Source organism: Rhizopus microsporus (genome assembly GCF_002708625.1).
Source record: "Rhizopus microsporus ATCC 52813 unplaced genomic scaffold scaffold_7, whole genome shotgun sequence".
NCBI classification, from domain to species: Eukaryota; Fungi; Mucoromycota; class Mucoromycetes; order Mucorales; family Rhizopodaceae; genus Rhizopus; species Rhizopus microsporus.
Genome location: NW_019671922.1, coordinates 446,866 through 462,270, shown reverse-complemented (window position 1 = coordinate 462,270; position 15,405 = coordinate 446,866). Strand labels below are relative to the sequence as shown.

Below are 15,405 nucleotides of genomic sequence, written 5' to 3'. Positions count from 1 at the left end.
GAATAAAGTGTGTTAGCATGAGTTTGTCTATATATGCACAATCTATGAAATACCGTTGATGATATGAGTGTCTGCATAAAAAGTGAACAGCTGGAAGATCCAAGGTGCCATGACATCCTGAGCACTTTTGAACTTGAAATATGCGAGCACTATGCTTACAAAGTAAGTCAAAGAGATGATACAAGAGAGTATTGATCATACCTCGTCTTCAATTCTTCAATCTCTTTCCTACGCTTCTCAGTCTCATGACGATAACTCTCGATTAGCTCGTCATTCTTTATGTTTGCATTTATTGTTAGTCATAAAGAGTGTTAAAGTCCTTTGATTTACCTGCTTCAGTTCCTTTCGCTCGTATTCAATCTTTTTACCAATATAGTCCTTGATCAAGCCAATACTTGCCACATTTGACCTTGAAAGTGCTTGAACCACTTGAATGGGAGGCAACAAGTCCTTTTCATCTATATGCTTCATTACGGAAAGTAATTCCTGCCTTGACTTGGCCAAGACTTCAGGTGAAGACGAAAAGTAAGACAAGACCATGGGATATAAGGAAGCATCTTTAGGACTAAAAAACAGATTCATTAGTAAGTAAGCAGCGTGTACGCTTTAACATTGCTCTTTTACCCATATTTCCGTACACCTTCAATAACTCGTTCTGTCGACTCTTTTTCCATCCAATGATGTAAGATATCCGTATACATGCCTGTTTTCTCATACAAATAAACGATCCCTTCATCAAACTGCTTCAACTGACAAAGTACAAGCGCTTGGTTGGTGTCATAATCAACTGATTCATCCTTTAACAGTGCCAATGCCTTTTGACGGGACTCTTTGTTGGACTTCATCAAATACAGTTCTAAGAGCGTATTCCAAATCGACTTGCGCTCTTCTTGTTCTTTAGGCGACTTTATATCACCATTATTCCTCCACAGCTTTTCAAACACTGTCTCCAAGAATCGAGTAAGGTGATCTGGACGATCAACAAAGGCAGGCATGAACTTTCTTGGAGAAGGTGGTGCATAACTTAGACGGCTATGTGCCATGTTTTTGCGCTGTTCTGTCGTTTCAGAGTGAAGTGAGGTTGTCTCATTGCCTGCAAACGGAAGATTGGATAATAATGCTTTCGCAGTGATGTTGTGAGCAATACTTGATGTTGGGGACTCATTACTGTTGCTGTTGGTGGTGCCACTTCCAAGAGTGCCAGTACAAAGTTCACAAAGGACATCTGTGGTCTCTTCAGGTAAGTGAAGCAATAACGTTTTACTGTATCTTTGTAAATGTCGGTCTGCTTCATGTGGGCCCAATTTGCGAATGTAGGCCAAAGCGGCAGAATATTTCTTCATATCTTCGATGATGATATCAAGGTACATACCATGCTCTTGGAATTTTTCTGCAAGATAAACAGCATGATCATAGTAGCTTGCTTGTCGGCAGACATTAATGGCTGTTTCAAGATCAAAGTTGAGGTCATTGTCTGTCTGATCAATGGTATAAGTAATTATGAAGTACTGTCAAACATTTTTATATTTACCTTGATAAACTGGTCAAGTCGAGATACATCCTTTAGTTTTGTATAGCAATTTAATAGCAGAGTTGTATGATCGGTATTAGCCAAGCCTTTAGAATGGAGCTCTTGAAGATAATTTGTCAAGTTGTATATTCTTTGAGCGTCCAAAAACTATGTATTCTCTATAAGCATAACTATACATTCTAAATACACTTTGTTATTCACCTTTCGAATCACATATGAAGGCTCCAATTGTCCTATAGTTCTTATATACTGTTCCATTGCACCATCATAATCACCCTTTTGATACAAATGATCACCATACTTTTTGAATATTTCTGCGATACTAGTATCATCGTACTTTTGCATATGAGCTAAATTGATGGCCAAGACATAAAGATTTAACTTAAATAGTATCTCTAATTTCGTAGGGGTATCTTTCTCATCCAAACGATAAAGCTATATATATATTCTTAGTACAAAGGGGACCCTTTCCATATAACATTAGTTTACCCTGCCATCTGTACAAGCAACCCAAATAGAATTCCACTCACAAAATATTCCTCGGATACCGCCCATGAATGTGCCTACATGCGCAATAAATTTATTAGCCGTATCAAAGATGGCCACTTTGGTTAGTTCGTTTGAGCTTGCTATTGTCCTTTTCGAGGAGTTAAAATGAAGTGAACTGCGCGTTCCTGCAGAGGAGGTTGTAACAGGAGGAGATACGATGACTAGATAATTTGATTTAAACCAGGTTAATGATGACTTGGGAGTATCATAAGCAAAACAAGGTCCTCTTCCAGTTGGATCATAAAAGTAGATGGCTTCATCACGACCAATCACTATTTCTTGTTGATCATTCATGACTGCACATCCAAGCCCACAGCCTTGTTCGTCAAGTATTGTCTAATGACATTCATATACCGTAAGCCAGAACTCGAGCATATACCTTGTTGTATAAAATACTTACCACAGTAGGCTTTGCAGCAGATGTGTTATAGGACATGATATTGTTGGTTGTAACAATAAACAAGATAGTTGACTTGGTCTGCTCACGAAATCCTAATCCAGTAATAGGCTCATCGCCTTCATAGATCACCTTTTGTTTAACTGTCTTATCTTTTGATAAATCACCACGTATCGAAATCACTACACCATTAGCCAACCCCACAGCACACTGTGACATGTTTTCCAAGATAACGAATGTAGATACCTTTATGACTTGTGAGATACATTATCGTCAAACTTTATGCAATCCCTTACTGGATATGGTTTTCCTCCATGTTGTATCTTGATGGTTCGTAAAAGTGTAGGTATAATAATATCATCCGATACTTCTGTTGACTTTAGTGCATCCAGATCCCAGAACTTGAGTATGGGTATGCCGGATTGTGTATCATCCTCCTATTCTCACACAAAGAAACAGTGTACTATGTTAGATATCGATCAACGTACATCTTGATATAACTTACTCCAATCGTGACAAGGATATTCTTTTGCTTAAGTTGCTTTAAATGAGTAACACGTCCGCCATCATAGGCTATGAACATTCTGGACTTGAAGGTACGATCTATAATGTGAACATTGCCTGAACTATGTAAACATAGCAGTTAAGGATAATCGTTTAATTTGTAGGTTCATATTATATAATATCAGTATATTAAAAGGATATCTGCTGCTGCTATTTGTCCTCTTCCTGCTGTAAACACCAAGAGGTCATGTTTCTATATGAATGGTTATAAGGGGACTTGTTTTACTCAATTATGACTTGAAGGTACTTGAAATACTGCAGGAGTCTTTCCATGATCATTAGAGTCTGTTACTTGCTGTTTATCAAAAAAGTTGAATTGTCTCCACTGATTTAAAGACATTATGTGACAAAAGTAAAAGGTACGGAGATTGTTTCGAGTTCACTTCGCTTTACAATAAATTTAAACGGTGATGAAAAGTAGAGAGAAAATAATGCTTTTGTAATGTTTAAATTATGAGCACAAGTATGCACTTTCTTTATTTCTTTGTTCAGTTTAGAAAGCAGTAAAAGAGTATTGGGAATGAATACCAGTGTAAGCCTTAATAAGTATCACAAGTATTGCTTTATTTATTATTTGGCGGCAGGGTAAACACATTTAACAAGATCAGATACCTTCGTGTCATAGAACTCGTCAACAATTTGAGAAGGGGCAGGCTGACCATCTACAAAAACACCAGGTATGGTACTAACAGTATCAAACAAGCACTTGGCCTGCATTGTATCTAGGTCTGTAAAACCCAGACTGTCAGCGATCGGTTTGATAAACGCTTTTTGTTCTTTTGTCAAGCCACCAACGATGGGAGCTATGTCTTGGGCAGCACTACCAGTGTCAACAGCTGCGGTAAAGCCAGTAGCAAAGAAGCTGGCAAAGAGAGCGAGAGTCAAGAGTTTGAATTGCATTTTCTATGTTCCTTTTGAATGTATGAAAAATGAATTGAGGTCAATTCCAGTTCTCTTTTTATAATGAATTTCGGCGGCGTTAACAAGGTTTATGGTATAGTTTATGATGCAGAAAATGGATCCTAAAAAAAATGGAGAAAAATGCATATGGTTGATCCTAGAGGCAACGGTAAGGAGGGTCGGAAAAAAGGGGTAAATGTTCTGATAAGAGGCTCAAGATGTCTTTTGCTATTAGCACCAAAGCAGGTCATGAAGAATATATAAAGAAGCTGAAGTAGAAGTATCCAAATATTATTTTAGCTTGAGTCTGAGAGATGAGGCCTTATCTGGATTTAGTTAATTGAACGTGTACGCTTTTGATACACTTTGTTATACACTTTATTCACAGCACTAGTTTAATGTATGATCCCCTGCCTATGTTGTTTCTTGGGAAAAAGAAAAACCACCAGTCTCACCAAGTGCTTTTGACCTCCCTTGAAGCATGACGCATTTCTTAAAGCAAGGTACCAATCTGGTACATGCACTAAAGCTCGCGCATCAATCCTGCATATTTTTGTCTTACTGCAACACATAGGCGGAATGCCTAAACTATTACCATTAGGTATCTAATCATCTTTTCATTTTATGCCTAGTTTAAGTAATATATATTGAAGTAGCATTACATTACATATACGCTTCAAGCCTAAAGGAACATGACAGAAGCTAAAGTTGTCAATGTCATTCATTAGTAAAAGCATAAACAATAGCATACAAACAATGAGCTTATTTTATATATGCTCATATGGCTGATATTATATTTATAAATCAATCTTTGAAAACTAGCAACATTTTATAAATAAATACGGTTGACTTCTATTGTAAACAGCGAAAGTACGGCTAACTACTGAAACTATAAAAGGGCCTGCTTATTGTCCAGCAAAGAAAGCACTTCATTTATTAAATGAAACTTTTCACTTTCTTATCTGTCTCTGTGGCTACTGTACTCCTTTCTCTTCAAAATGTCGTTGCTGCTCCTGCAGACTCTTTAATGGAAGGCTATAGTAAAAAGGGCACTACATTTGCTAGTTCTTACTGTGCAAAAGAAAAGGATACTAGAGGACGTGAAGCTTTCGCATTCCCCTTTATTTTGTCCACCATCTGATCTGTCAAGGGTGTTATCTGTGATGCCATTTTTTTTCGATGCTTCCGAGACTAAAAACGTCAAGGTTAAAAATGGAGCTGACGATAAAGAAAAGGAAGAAAAAGATAACGGCACCGGTAGAAAAAGAACAGTCTAAAATAAATGGAAGCATTAGTGTTGTTGAAACAAAGGTAACTAAAAGAAGCCCCAGAAGATAAAAAGCCAACAACTGTCAAGAGTCAAGATGATAAATGATGCTTTTTATATTATGTATTTAATACTTTGCTATTGATATAATATGAAGTAAAGATTATTCTTATGAAATAATAAACAATTATTCAAAGAGAAACTTGAAAAAGAGTTTAGAAGAATATAGTTGAACGTAAATGCATTTGTAAACTATCGTCCTAAGTATTGCTTAGTTACGGCAACGTAGGTAAATGGACATTGTAATAGATAGATTAAGCACTTTTTCAATGCCGCTATTTATGATAAAAATATAATGAACCATTATAAAAGCCAAACAAATGATTTAACTTTTGTTTTTCTCTTAAATTTCTTTTCAATGAATAACGATCAACAAAATTCAGAGGATGCTTCAAGCTGTATATTTTTCAATATATCTCGTGAAGCATTTCCGGCATTAATCTGTTCCTGCACTGCATGTTTAGCCTCTCTTTCTGAACAGGCTAGCACCGCCAGCGTTACTGTCTCTCTTTCTCCTGGAAATGAAGAAAGTACTGCATCATCTTATCCACAAAGTAACACAGGTAAGCAGCCAGTAACGCCTTTCTTACTCACAATTAATTGCTATATATTAGCTGATTACTTTGATACTCAATCAGAGAGTTTCTTTAGCGATTACACTCAGGATTCCCTTTATGAATACACACAGGTAGACAATGTATTTGCTGCACAGAATGAGATGATTAAACCTTTTGAGTTGACAACCAGAGCAAATGTAAGCTATTTTTTTTTTTACATAAATACGTCAGCGCTGACTAGGCGCTATTTAGGAAATATTGCTTTGCGGTGTAAAGACAAAGGACCTACAAATCGCCATTGTAGAAATATGGTGTAGGTCTGGTCTGAATAACAACTCAAGAAGACTACTTTATATGGCATGGTATAATTGGGTAATGTTAGACATCGCAAGAAGGTTAAACGAACTATACCGAAGAAACAATGGATACAGATTGGTTAATGAACTAAAGCAGGAACTCTCCAGAAGGATCCACTGTAAGTAAGCATATTCCCAAATATCGCCTACTCTAATTTTTATAAATATTGTAGTTGATTCGGAATTGGATCAACATCCACTTTTTAATGTGAACCGTAGAACACGGCTTGTTTACTTGGCAAACAACTTTGGGGACTCTATCTGTGCTCTGTCTGAGTTTACAGATTTTATACAAGTTATGGAGATGAACGATCTTGAATTTGATCATCTTTACATTAACTTATTGAAAAGAAGAGATGAATTATCTGACAGATTAAATATTGTTTCCGGGTTCTTTGTCTCAAATAGACCTATGGGATATTCTTCACCTAGAACTTCTTAAAGTTTCCCCTTTTATTTGCAAGATGCATTCATTGTCATAAACACGTTTTATATCAAAAAATAAACAGCCATGATTTTACTTTGACCTAGTAGATACAAACTTTAGGACATTCCGTAGTATCCAATCGTCAGCAATCGCTAGAAGCGTCTTTCCTTGCAGGATCAAAGTTTTGTTTGATAATAGAGATACCTACATCATTTATTTGAATCGCGCCCAGAAAGTACATTATTTGGGAGTCTTTTCCTTCCAAAGCTGTACAATCAAGATTGACAACATTTTTTCATTGTCAAACGAAGAGAAAAGAAAAGAATGATGATAATGTAGTCAAATTGTTTTTCTTATATGTTCAAGGAGTAACTTTATTTATCAAAAATACGTAATGAATTAGAAAACACCCTTCTATATCATAAAGACTAGTCAAAGCGCTTACTGATTTTGTTTATTCATTTGCCCAATAAAATCTTTAGACTGCCAGCTCTCATAATATGAAGCATAAGATCGAACTCCCATCAAAAGATGGTCCTTTTAATATTACTTTTAATATATCCTCCATCGACTCCGTCTCACGCTCAGGGTAATATTCCATTAAAGATCAACAGTTAATGCAAAGATATATTATAGTCTTTTTGAAGAACATTTTAAAATATCTACCAAAGATCTTATTTAGTTCTCAATGTGCAAATCTGCAATGATCTCTCTACTGGAAATGGAATCTGTCCAATAAAATCTTTTGAAAACTCTGCGATAGTCTTATTTAGGTGTATCTGGGCAATTTTTGTACTTTGCTGCAACAGTTTGGGTGGCGCAAAAATGAGTTCAACTCCGACACAGACCTCAAATGGGTCACAATCAGACACAGGTCAAAAATTTTTTTATCTTGATCTTTTACTTGATCAGTTTTTAAAAAATGGGACAATACAAGAAGGAAAAGCAGAGAGTCACCAGAGACAAGGCTGGTGGTGACGATCGTGCCAAGAACATGAGAGTAAAGGGAGAGAACTTTTACAGAGATGCCAAAAAGATCAAATACATCAATATGCTGAAGGGTGGAAAAGCCATCCGAGATTCTCAAGGCAGGATCGTTCAAGCTGCCGAATACCAAAGTTCAGAAGCAAAAGTGGCTAGAGTTGCACCTAATAGAAAATGGTTTGGTAATTAGCATCAATAAGACTCTATTGAAGAGAGATATTGACTACTATTAGGTAACACTCGAGTCATTGGTCAAAAGGCCCTAGAGCAGTTTAGAGAAAACCTTGGTGCCAAAGTTAGTGATCCTTATCAGGTGCTGTTAAAACAAAACAAGCTGCCCATGTCACTTTTGCAAGACGCTACAAAGCACACACGCATGCATATCCTCGACACAGACCCATTTTCCAATACATTTGGCAAAAAGGCACAAAGAAAGAAGCCTAAGATTGAGATTGGATCTATGGAAGAGTTGATGTCTAGAGTAGATGACACACATGGTAAATTTATAATCGGAACGGATTTAGCAAAACAAACTAAATACTTTCTTTATAGAAAACTATAAGTCTGACAAGGATTCAAGTCTTTTAGCCAACAAAGAATCTGATTATACCGACGCTAGTCGTGCTTGGTATCTTCAAGCAGGTCAATCCAAGCGTATCTGGAACGAATTGTACAAAGTCATCGACTCTTCAGATGTCATCATTCACGTCCTTGACGCTCGTGATCCTATCGGCACACGTTGTAGAAATGTAGAAAACTTTATTAGAAAAGAAAAGCCTCACAAGCAACTCATCTTTGTTCTCAACAAATGTGATCTTGTGCCTACTTGGGTAACAGCTCGTTGGGTATCCCATCTCTCTCAGTCTGCACCCACACTTGCCTTCCACGCATCTATCAACAACTCGTTCGGTAAAGGTTCACTTATTCAGCTCTTGCGTCAGTTCGCTACCCTTCACAGTGACAGAAAGCAGATCTCTGTTGGTTTTATTGGGTACCCTAACACAGGTAAATCATCCATCATCAACACATTAAAATCCAAAAAAGTCTGTTCTGTGGCTCCTATTCCAGGAGAAACTAAAGTGTGGCAATATATCACATTGATGAAGCGTATCTACCTCATTGACTGCCCCGGTGTGGTGCCTCCCAACTCAGATGATACAGAAGTTGACATCATTCTTAAGGGCTCAGTTCGTGCAGAAAAGATGGCTTCTCCTGAAGATACCATTCCTACCATCTTGGAACGTGTGAGACCTGAATACCTAAAGAGAACTTATGGCCTTCAAGGATGGGAAGACTCTACAGATTTCCTCGAACAGATCGCTCGTAAGACGGGTAAATTGCTGAAAAAGGGTGAGCCTGATATTCATAATGTGTCCATCATGGTGCTCCATGACTGGCTTCGTGGTCGTATTCCCTTTTATACTCCACCTCCTGAATCCATTGAGCCTTTAACTGAAGAACAAGAAGAAGAAAAGAAGAAACGCAAGTTAGGCGTGGAGCAAATCTTTGGAAAGATCAATGTGACTGCAGAGTACATGGAAGACGATTTGGCTAATAATGCTCAATTAATTGAAGAAGAACGCGCTAAAGAAAATGCAAAGAAGGAAGAGGAAGCTGCCAATAAGAAATCAACAAAATCTGCAGCCAAGCAAACAACAGATTGGGATGAAGTATTTGAAGATGTTGTTGGTGAACAAGGTCCTGTCGTTAAGGCTCCTGTGATTGAAGGAGAAGAAGATGAAGAAGAACAGGGAGTTGACAGTGAACTTGAATTGAGTGAAGATGAAGGCGGTAATAATGAAGAAGAAGAAGAAGAGGAAGAAGAAGAAGAAGAACAACCAGCAAAGAAGGCCAAAACTAATAACAATGAAACTGAAGTTCCAAAGAAAGGAAAAGTTGGTGTCCATTACTATGAAACAGCCAACGTTAAGAATAAGAATAGAAATAAGGTCAAGCCTGATGATGAAAAAAAGAAAGTCCTCCATTCTCGTCTCAAAGGCTCTGCAGTTGCTGGCAAACGCAAGAGAAATTAATAAACCTCTTTTGTGTCTTAGAATACTTTTTTATATTTGAAATTGTTTATTTTTTAAGTAAGCTTTTTGTTCCATATATCAGCTGCCGTTTCTGATTGGGTGCATCGTAGCAACGTCATCAAATTGTCGCTGATTCAATCACATCTTTTTTTTTGTAGGTTCAAATAACCGAGGAGAAAGGCTCCAAGGGTTTTCTTTTCCTACATTAACGAAATGTCTGCATTAAGATCACAATTAAAGGGACTCAAGGAACTTCGTCTTCATTTCTGCCAAACCTCACCCGCCAGTAGTGGACTTCGGTAATGAGCAGAAATATGTTTCAAACATACACAACAGATGAATTATTAACCTGACAGCTTGTAGCGACTTTGTTGCAAAGAACTACCTTACTATCAAGCAAGCCAATCCCGAACTTCCCATTTTGATTCGTGAAGCTAGTGGTGTTGAAGCTCGTGCCTTTGCTCGTTTCGGTATGTTTGTTTTTCGTACTATTGACAATCATAACTCATTTCTTTTATAGATAAAGGAATTGAACGTAAAGTCATTCTTCAAAATGCATCAGCACAAGATATTGAAAGAACCTTGGAGCAATTGATTAAATCTGCTTAAATATCTTATTTCCCCCTCCTCTCGGCGTTTAATAACACTTTAAATATTACAAAGAAAGAAAAAGAGAAACAAAAAAATAGAATTTGACTGAAATTATGCCCTTGATACATTTTGGTAGTGTTTCCCTTTTTGACTTGTATATTTACGGGTTCACTTTTATCTTGCGTGTTTCTTAAGTAGATTATACTCTGGAATAAGGCTATGTGCAGTGTGCTGTTAAAAAGAGACTATATTTCTATATTAAGCTTTCCGCCACCCGCAAGATGATTTCCATCATTTAAAATGCTATTGTCGTTATCTGTGGCTTGTTGCCCTATTTATAAATCCGAGTTTCTGCTTTTGTGTTGTTTTTCTTTTTGTTTTGTTTTTTCAACATGTCTAAACTAAATCTTACCTTGCCTAAATTGGCACCCAACACCAAGCCATTTGCCAATGCCTTAAAGATTCATATTGCTGCCAAAGTAAAGGATATTAAATTAAATGAGGTTCCTGGTGAACACGTCAGTTTGGTCCTGTCAGACGAAATCTCTTTGACTGACGCGAATGCTGTTGTCAAGTAAGTGTGTTGAGCACTTGAGTCATATATATCTCATTTTTTTTTCTGTCTTTTTTGTTATTAAAAAAAGGTATCTCCTGAACGCCACTCGTTTTGATGTCTCTCTCGAATCTATCTTACAGTCCTCTGTGATCGAAAAGGAAGAAACTGTTATTAGTCCATTCATTATCAAGCGAAGACTCGATCAAGCGTTCCAAATAGTTGAAGAGACTCTGGCCAAGCATAGAAATTTGTTTGCCAAGGTAATCTATTCTATTTAAGCGTTTTCTTTATTTCTTACACACTTTTTGCATAGGTATCCGACGAAGTTGGCTTTTTGGATATCATCTATTACGGTGCACTTGTCGAAGCATTTGCCTCTTTCAAAGAACCTAGCAAATACCCTCTCCTGGCTGCCTGGTTTGATATTGTTTCCAAGAATACTAAAGTAGCCGCAGCAATGGAATATGTCAAGGAACAGGTCAGTAAATAAATAGTAAAAAGTCAGGATGTGTTATGACTCATTTGTTACGCAGAACTCCAAGGGAACAAAGTCAAAAAAGCAAGGTCATGCCGAAAAGAAGGTGACAAAGGAAATTCCCAAGCCAACAGTCAATCCTGCAACCCAAAAGGTCAACACTAATGTCGCTACTAAACTTGTGGATAAAAACGTCAAGTAAGGGGGGAAAGATAAAAGGGAGAAGAAAAAGGGAAACTAATAGTTGAGGAACAATAGAGTTCTTCCTAAAGAAGGTGCACGCAACATCATGATCACCTCTGCTCTTCCTTATGTCAATAATGTTCCTCACCTGGGTAACATCATTGGTTCAACACTCAGTGCAGATGTATTTGCGAGATACTGTCGTGCTCGCGGATACAACACAGCTTACTTTTGTGGCACAGATGAATACGGTACAGCCACTGAAACGAAGGCATTGGAAGAAGGCGTGTCATGCAAAGAACTCTGTGACAAATACAATGCAATTCATACTGAAGTCTACAAGTGGTTTGATCTTTCCTTTGATCTCTTTGGAAGAACAACGACTGACCGTCAGACTGAAATCGTTCAAGACATGTTTAAGAAGAATTATGCAAATGGTAATGTTGTCAAGGAATCTATGACTCAATTGTATTGTGAACAATGTCATCGGTAAGTTCATTCCCTCGGTAATTATAAAAAGCTGACTTTTACCATTCAAAGCTTCTTGGCTGATCGTTACGTCGAAGGTATCTGTCCTCTCTGTCAATACAATGTAAGACAATAGTAGCCATTTCTTTTTAAGGTACTTATTCTGTTATTAGGATGCCCGCGGTGATCAATGTGACGCATGTGGAAAATTGCTCAATGCAACTGAGCTCGTTGAGCCTCGCTGTAAGCTTGACGGCAACCGACCTATCTTGAAGGAATCCAACCATCTGTTCCTCGACTTAACCAAGCTCCAGCCTGCCATTGAAGAAACATTTAAGCAATCCAGCACTGAAGGTGGATGGTCTGCCAACGGTATACACATTACTGAATCTTGGTTAAAGGAAGGATTGAAGCCTCGATGCATTACCCGTGATCTTAAATGGGGTGTACCTGTTCCTCTTGAAGGATACGAAGACAAAGTGTTCTATGTCTGGTTCGATGCACCTATTGGCTATCCAAGCATTACAGCCAACTACACGGACGAATGGGAAAAGTGGTGGAAAAACCCCGAACAGGTCAAGTTGTACCAATTCATGGGCAAGGACAATGTTCCATTCCACTCTGTCATCTTCCCTGGTGTTCAAATCGGTACTGGCGAGAAATGGACCAAGGTGAATCATATCAGTACTTGTGGTAAATAGATAGTACTTTAATGTAAAGGACACGGCTAATTATTACAATTCAGAATATCTCAATTACGAAGGCGGTAAATTCTCCAAGTCGCGTAACGTGGGTGTGTTTGGCAACAACGCCAAGGAAACGGGCATTCCTCCTTCCGTCTGGCGTTACTATCTTTTGTCAGTTCGACCCGAATCCAGTGACTCCATGTTCACATGGAGTGAATTCATTACCAAGAACAACAGTGAATTGTTGAACAACTTTGGTAACTTTGTTAACCGAGCTATTCGTTTCATCTTTGCCAAATACGACGGTGTTATTCCCAAGGCAGACTTCAATGGCCAATTAGAAATAGATTTATTCAAGGATGTGAATGCTCTTTTGAAGCAGTTCGTTGAGCAAATGGAAGCTGTCAAACTCCGAGCTGCACTCGGTACCGTCATGGCGCTCTCTGCTCGTGGCAATCAATACCTTCAAGAAGCTAACTTGAGCAATGCCTTATTTGATGAAAGCCGACCTAAATGTGACGCTGTTGTTGCATCTGCCGCTAACCTGATTTACCTCTTATCAGCTTTGGTTTCACCCTTTATGCCCGCGACTTCGGACAGTATGTGTCGTCAATTGAATGCACCTGCTCGTAATATCCCTGATCAGTTCACTTTGGATATTCTTCCTGGCCATGTTTTGGGTGGTGCAGAATATTTGTTTACCAGAATTGACGAAAAGATGGAACAAGTGTGGAAGAGCAAGTACGGCACAGGTGCTTAAAACATAGAAGGAAAAGAAAAAGAAACTTTATTATACATCATGAATGTGCTTTTTACATTTTTATATATAAAAAAACTCTACTTGAATGTGGGCGTTTTGTTTTTTTTTTTTTAAACTTATCACCTGAGAGTCAATGCATGGTGGTATTCTTTCGGAAGCTTTTTTCCATGTCACAGATCACAAGCACAAGCACACTGCAATGACATAACACAATGTCACAGAAGAAAAAAAAATGTCGTGTGCTATCTGGCATTGTTCGTACGATTCGTGACCTGATGTGAACGTCCTCATTCTTATCTGTACGTTTCTCTTGTCGAATCGAACAAATGAGGCAAACCATCTCTATTCAATCTCTGTAAGGTTTCAAGGGCTAAAGTGTTTTTCCATTAGAGATGGACATTGTTTTCCTTGTGCATCACATATTAAATCAAGTTGCTGTAAAGCAAATAGATAACACCAACCTTTTAGACCAATAGATTGAAGGCATCTAATAAAGGAGAGAGAAATTTGTGTAAACATTGAAGTCTTAGATATGTTGCATTAATTATTATTAAATTGTAACTTAATTATTGTTAGTGTGTATAGTGTTGGCGAGGGAGTGTAGAGATATTCAAAGCTTCAGTTTGAAGAAGGTAGATCCACAGTACGAGAAATAGTGGCTTAGGCTAAGGCAAACACTTGTATAGGTCTTGTGAGCTTTGCTTGACAGTTCGTATGTTAAGCTCTTTCCAAATAAGGCAAAAAAGATAGAAAGTTATGGAATGTATAAAGAGTCAGACGCCGACTCTCACCAAGTACGACTTGGCTTTCCTGAAGCAGTGAACATTTATTTACACATAAACAGAAAGCAAACAAAGAGAACAGTTGCCTTGTTACATAAAGCATGAATGTATAGGGAAAAAAGTGGTATGATTCGATTATCTCTTCCTGACTTCTAAAGTTTCAAGGGCGTACAGCTGTTCCACAACCTATATAAATGAGGGATATCGTCAGTTTAAATATGACATGTCGTTATGACTGTGTTGCATTATGTCAATGGCATTTTGTTTTTTGTTGGCGTCCAAGTTTACGTGTCGCGACAAACGCTTCTGTGCGATCAGGGTTGTCCCCCTTCTTTCTTTCATCGTCGGCTGTTGCCAAATCAGGAGCTGCCTGCTCAGTAATTCTCATCTGATAACCGAGAAACAGTTGTCAATTTTGCTGCTAAAGTCTATCAATGGCTGAATGCTATTGATACTTTATAGTTTTTGCCTTTTAGAGTATTTCTCAATGTTTTTCAAGAGCTCAGGAAGGGTTTAATGGTGGCGTTTTCAGAATTTAAGATGCATACTATCAGCCTGCGTCGTCTATTAAGAAGTTCCAAGACATTCTTCTAGGAAACGTCTGTCCTTTCCAGGAAAGAAGGAGTAGGAACGAGTAAAGTTGGACCAATAGCACATTCTGTTCATGCTTGTAACGTTTATATAATAACTATAGTCGATCTTCCTGGAACGTTAGACTAAAATTTCTTAGAATATAACGCAGGCTGATACAATGCGAAGTCATAATGTAGGACGGTTATACTTATCAGTCGTGGTAACTTGTTCATTCCTTTAACAACAATAAAATTTGTAAAAAGAAGAAATTCTCTTCCCAATATAACGTCATGCCGGTTATTATTTTTATGCTATATAACACATGCGCAGTAAGCTCACGCCGAAAGATAAGACGAACCCTTAGGATAGAGAAAGAAAATTAAAAAAAGGTTAAGACTCAACTTGATGTCACCCGTTTTTCCTCTCTTAGTCACGATCCAAAAATAAATAATCGGGAAGGAGAAAGGAGAACGCATGGACCTCTAGTTGAAGGAAGAAAAAAAAAGGCGTGGCAACCAATAAAAAATAAGAAAGGAGAGGAATAAGGTCTTGTTAACATCCCTCGGGGACACTGTTTGGGGTCAACAGAGAAACTGAGGCACCTTTGCCATGTGGTTTCCAGCACTCCGCTCGAGCAGCATTTACATTAATCACGAAAAACAAAGGATCCGTTTAGGGATGTTTGTGGACTGATTAAAGCAGCAAA

The 15,405-nt window shown here is 37.9% G+C and overlaps 6 protein-coding genes across 6 annotated transcripts in view; 4 read left to right on the top strand and 2 right to left on the bottom strand.

Moving 5' to 3' along the window:
* RHIMIDRAFT_281199 (uncharacterized protein) overlaps positions 1-3,469 on the bottom strand; it is a 4,026-nt gene extending 557 nt beyond the window's left edge. Inside the window, exons 1-12 of the mRNA XM_023612975.1 lie at positions 3,289-3,469; positions 3,218-3,234; positions 2,983-3,103; positions 2,774-2,914; positions 2,481-2,723; positions 2,021-2,416; positions 1,733-1,966; positions 1,532-1,678; positions 625-1,478; positions 331-565; positions 202-275; positions 40-149 (exon numbers count right to left, since the gene is read on the bottom strand). Coding sequence (XP_023466722.1) covers positions 40-149; positions 202-275; positions 331-565; positions 625-1,478; positions 1,532-1,678; positions 1,733-1,966; positions 2,021-2,416; positions 2,481-2,723; positions 2,774-2,914; positions 2,983-3,103; positions 3,218-3,234; positions 3,289-3,381 — 2,665 coding nt within the window. The 5' untranslated portion in view covers positions 3,382-3,469. The remainder of the gene's footprint in view (positions 1-39; positions 150-201; positions 276-330; positions 566-624; positions 1,479-1,531; positions 1,679-1,732; positions 1,967-2,020; positions 2,417-2,480; positions 2,724-2,773; positions 2,915-2,982; positions 3,104-3,217; positions 3,235-3,288) is intronic.
* A 25-nt stretch (positions 3,470-3,494) lies between these two features.
* RHIMIDRAFT_281198 (uncharacterized protein) lies at positions 3,495-3,945 on the bottom strand. Its single transcript, XM_023612974.1, has one exon. The coding sequence runs from the start codon at positions 3,939-3,941 to the stop codon at positions 3,612-3,614; it is 330 nt and encodes a 109-aa protein (XP_023466721.1). The 5' UTR covers positions 3,942-3,945; the 3' UTR covers positions 3,495-3,611.
* Positions 3,946-5,496: 1,551 nt separating this feature from the next.
* Positions 5,497-6,905, top strand: RHIMIDRAFT_291581 (uncharacterized protein). The gene is made up of 4 exons (XM_023613822.1): positions 5,497-5,831; positions 5,883-6,022; positions 6,078-6,300; positions 6,355-6,905. Exons 1-4 carry the CDS (start codon positions 5,564-5,566, stop codon positions 6,621-6,623), a joined length of 900 nt encoding a protein of 299 aa, XP_023466720.1. The 5' UTR covers positions 5,497-5,563; the 3' UTR covers positions 6,624-6,905.
* A 625-nt stretch (positions 6,906-7,530) lies between these two features.
* Positions 7,531-9,625, top strand: RHIMIDRAFT_237040 (NGP1NT-domain-containing protein; the record flags this gene model as incomplete). Its single annotated transcript, XM_023608679.1, has 3 exons — positions 7,531-7,774; positions 7,826-8,089; positions 8,145-9,625. 3 exons carry the CDS (start codon positions 7,531-7,533, stop codon positions 9,623-9,625), a joined length of 1,989 nt encoding a protein of 662 aa, XP_023466719.1.
* Positions 9,626-9,838: 213 nt separating this feature from the next.
* Positions 9,839-10,234, top strand: RHIMIDRAFT_202094 (NADH dehydrogenase, alpha subcomplex, subunit 2; the record flags this gene model as incomplete). The annotated part of the gene is made up of 3 exons (XM_023606591.1): positions 9,839-9,924; positions 9,989-10,095; positions 10,146-10,234. 3 exons carry the CDS (start codon positions 9,839-9,841, stop codon positions 10,232-10,234), a joined length of 282 nt encoding a protein of 93 aa, XP_023466718.1.
* A 1,188-nt stretch (positions 10,235-11,422) lies between these two features.
* Positions 11,423-13,438, top strand: RHIMIDRAFT_281176 (methionyl-tRNA synthetase). The gene is made up of 4 exons (XM_023612973.1): positions 11,423-11,919; positions 11,971-12,022; positions 12,072-12,591; positions 12,644-13,438. Exons 1-4 carry the CDS (start codon positions 11,537-11,539, stop codon positions 13,342-13,344), a joined length of 1,656 nt encoding a protein of 551 aa, XP_023466717.1. The 5' UTR covers positions 11,423-11,536; the 3' UTR covers positions 13,345-13,438.
* Positions 13,439-15,405: the final 1,967 nt, after the last annotated feature.

Coding starts and splice junctions, on each gene's coding strand:
- RHIMIDRAFT_281176 (XM_023612973.1), top strand. CDS start 11,537: ATGATCACCTCTGCTCTTCCTTATGTCAATAATGTTCCTCACCTGGGT. Junction 11,920..11,970: donor TATTGTGAACAATGTCATCG/GTAAGTTCATTC, acceptor TACCATTCAAAG/CTTCTTGGCTGATCGTTACG. Junction 12,023..12,071: donor GTCCTCTCTGTCAATACAAT/GTAAGACAATAG, acceptor TTCTGTTATTAG/GATGCCCGCGGTGATCAATG.
- RHIMIDRAFT_291581 (XM_023613822.1), top strand. CDS start 5,564: ATGAACCATTATAAAAGCCAAACAAATGATTTAACTTTTGTTTTTCTC. Junction 6,023..6,077: donor AGTTGACAACCAGAGCAAAT/GTAAGCTATTTT, acceptor GGCGCTATTTAG/GAAATATTGCTTTGCGGTGT. Junction 6,301..6,354: donor ACTCTCCAGAAGGATCCACT/GTAAGTAAGCAT, acceptor TAAATATTGTAG/TTGATTCGGAATTGGATCAA.
- RHIMIDRAFT_281198 (XM_023612974.1), bottom strand. CDS start 3,941: ATGCAATTCAAACTCTTGACTCTCGCTCTCTTTGCCAGCTTCTTTGCT.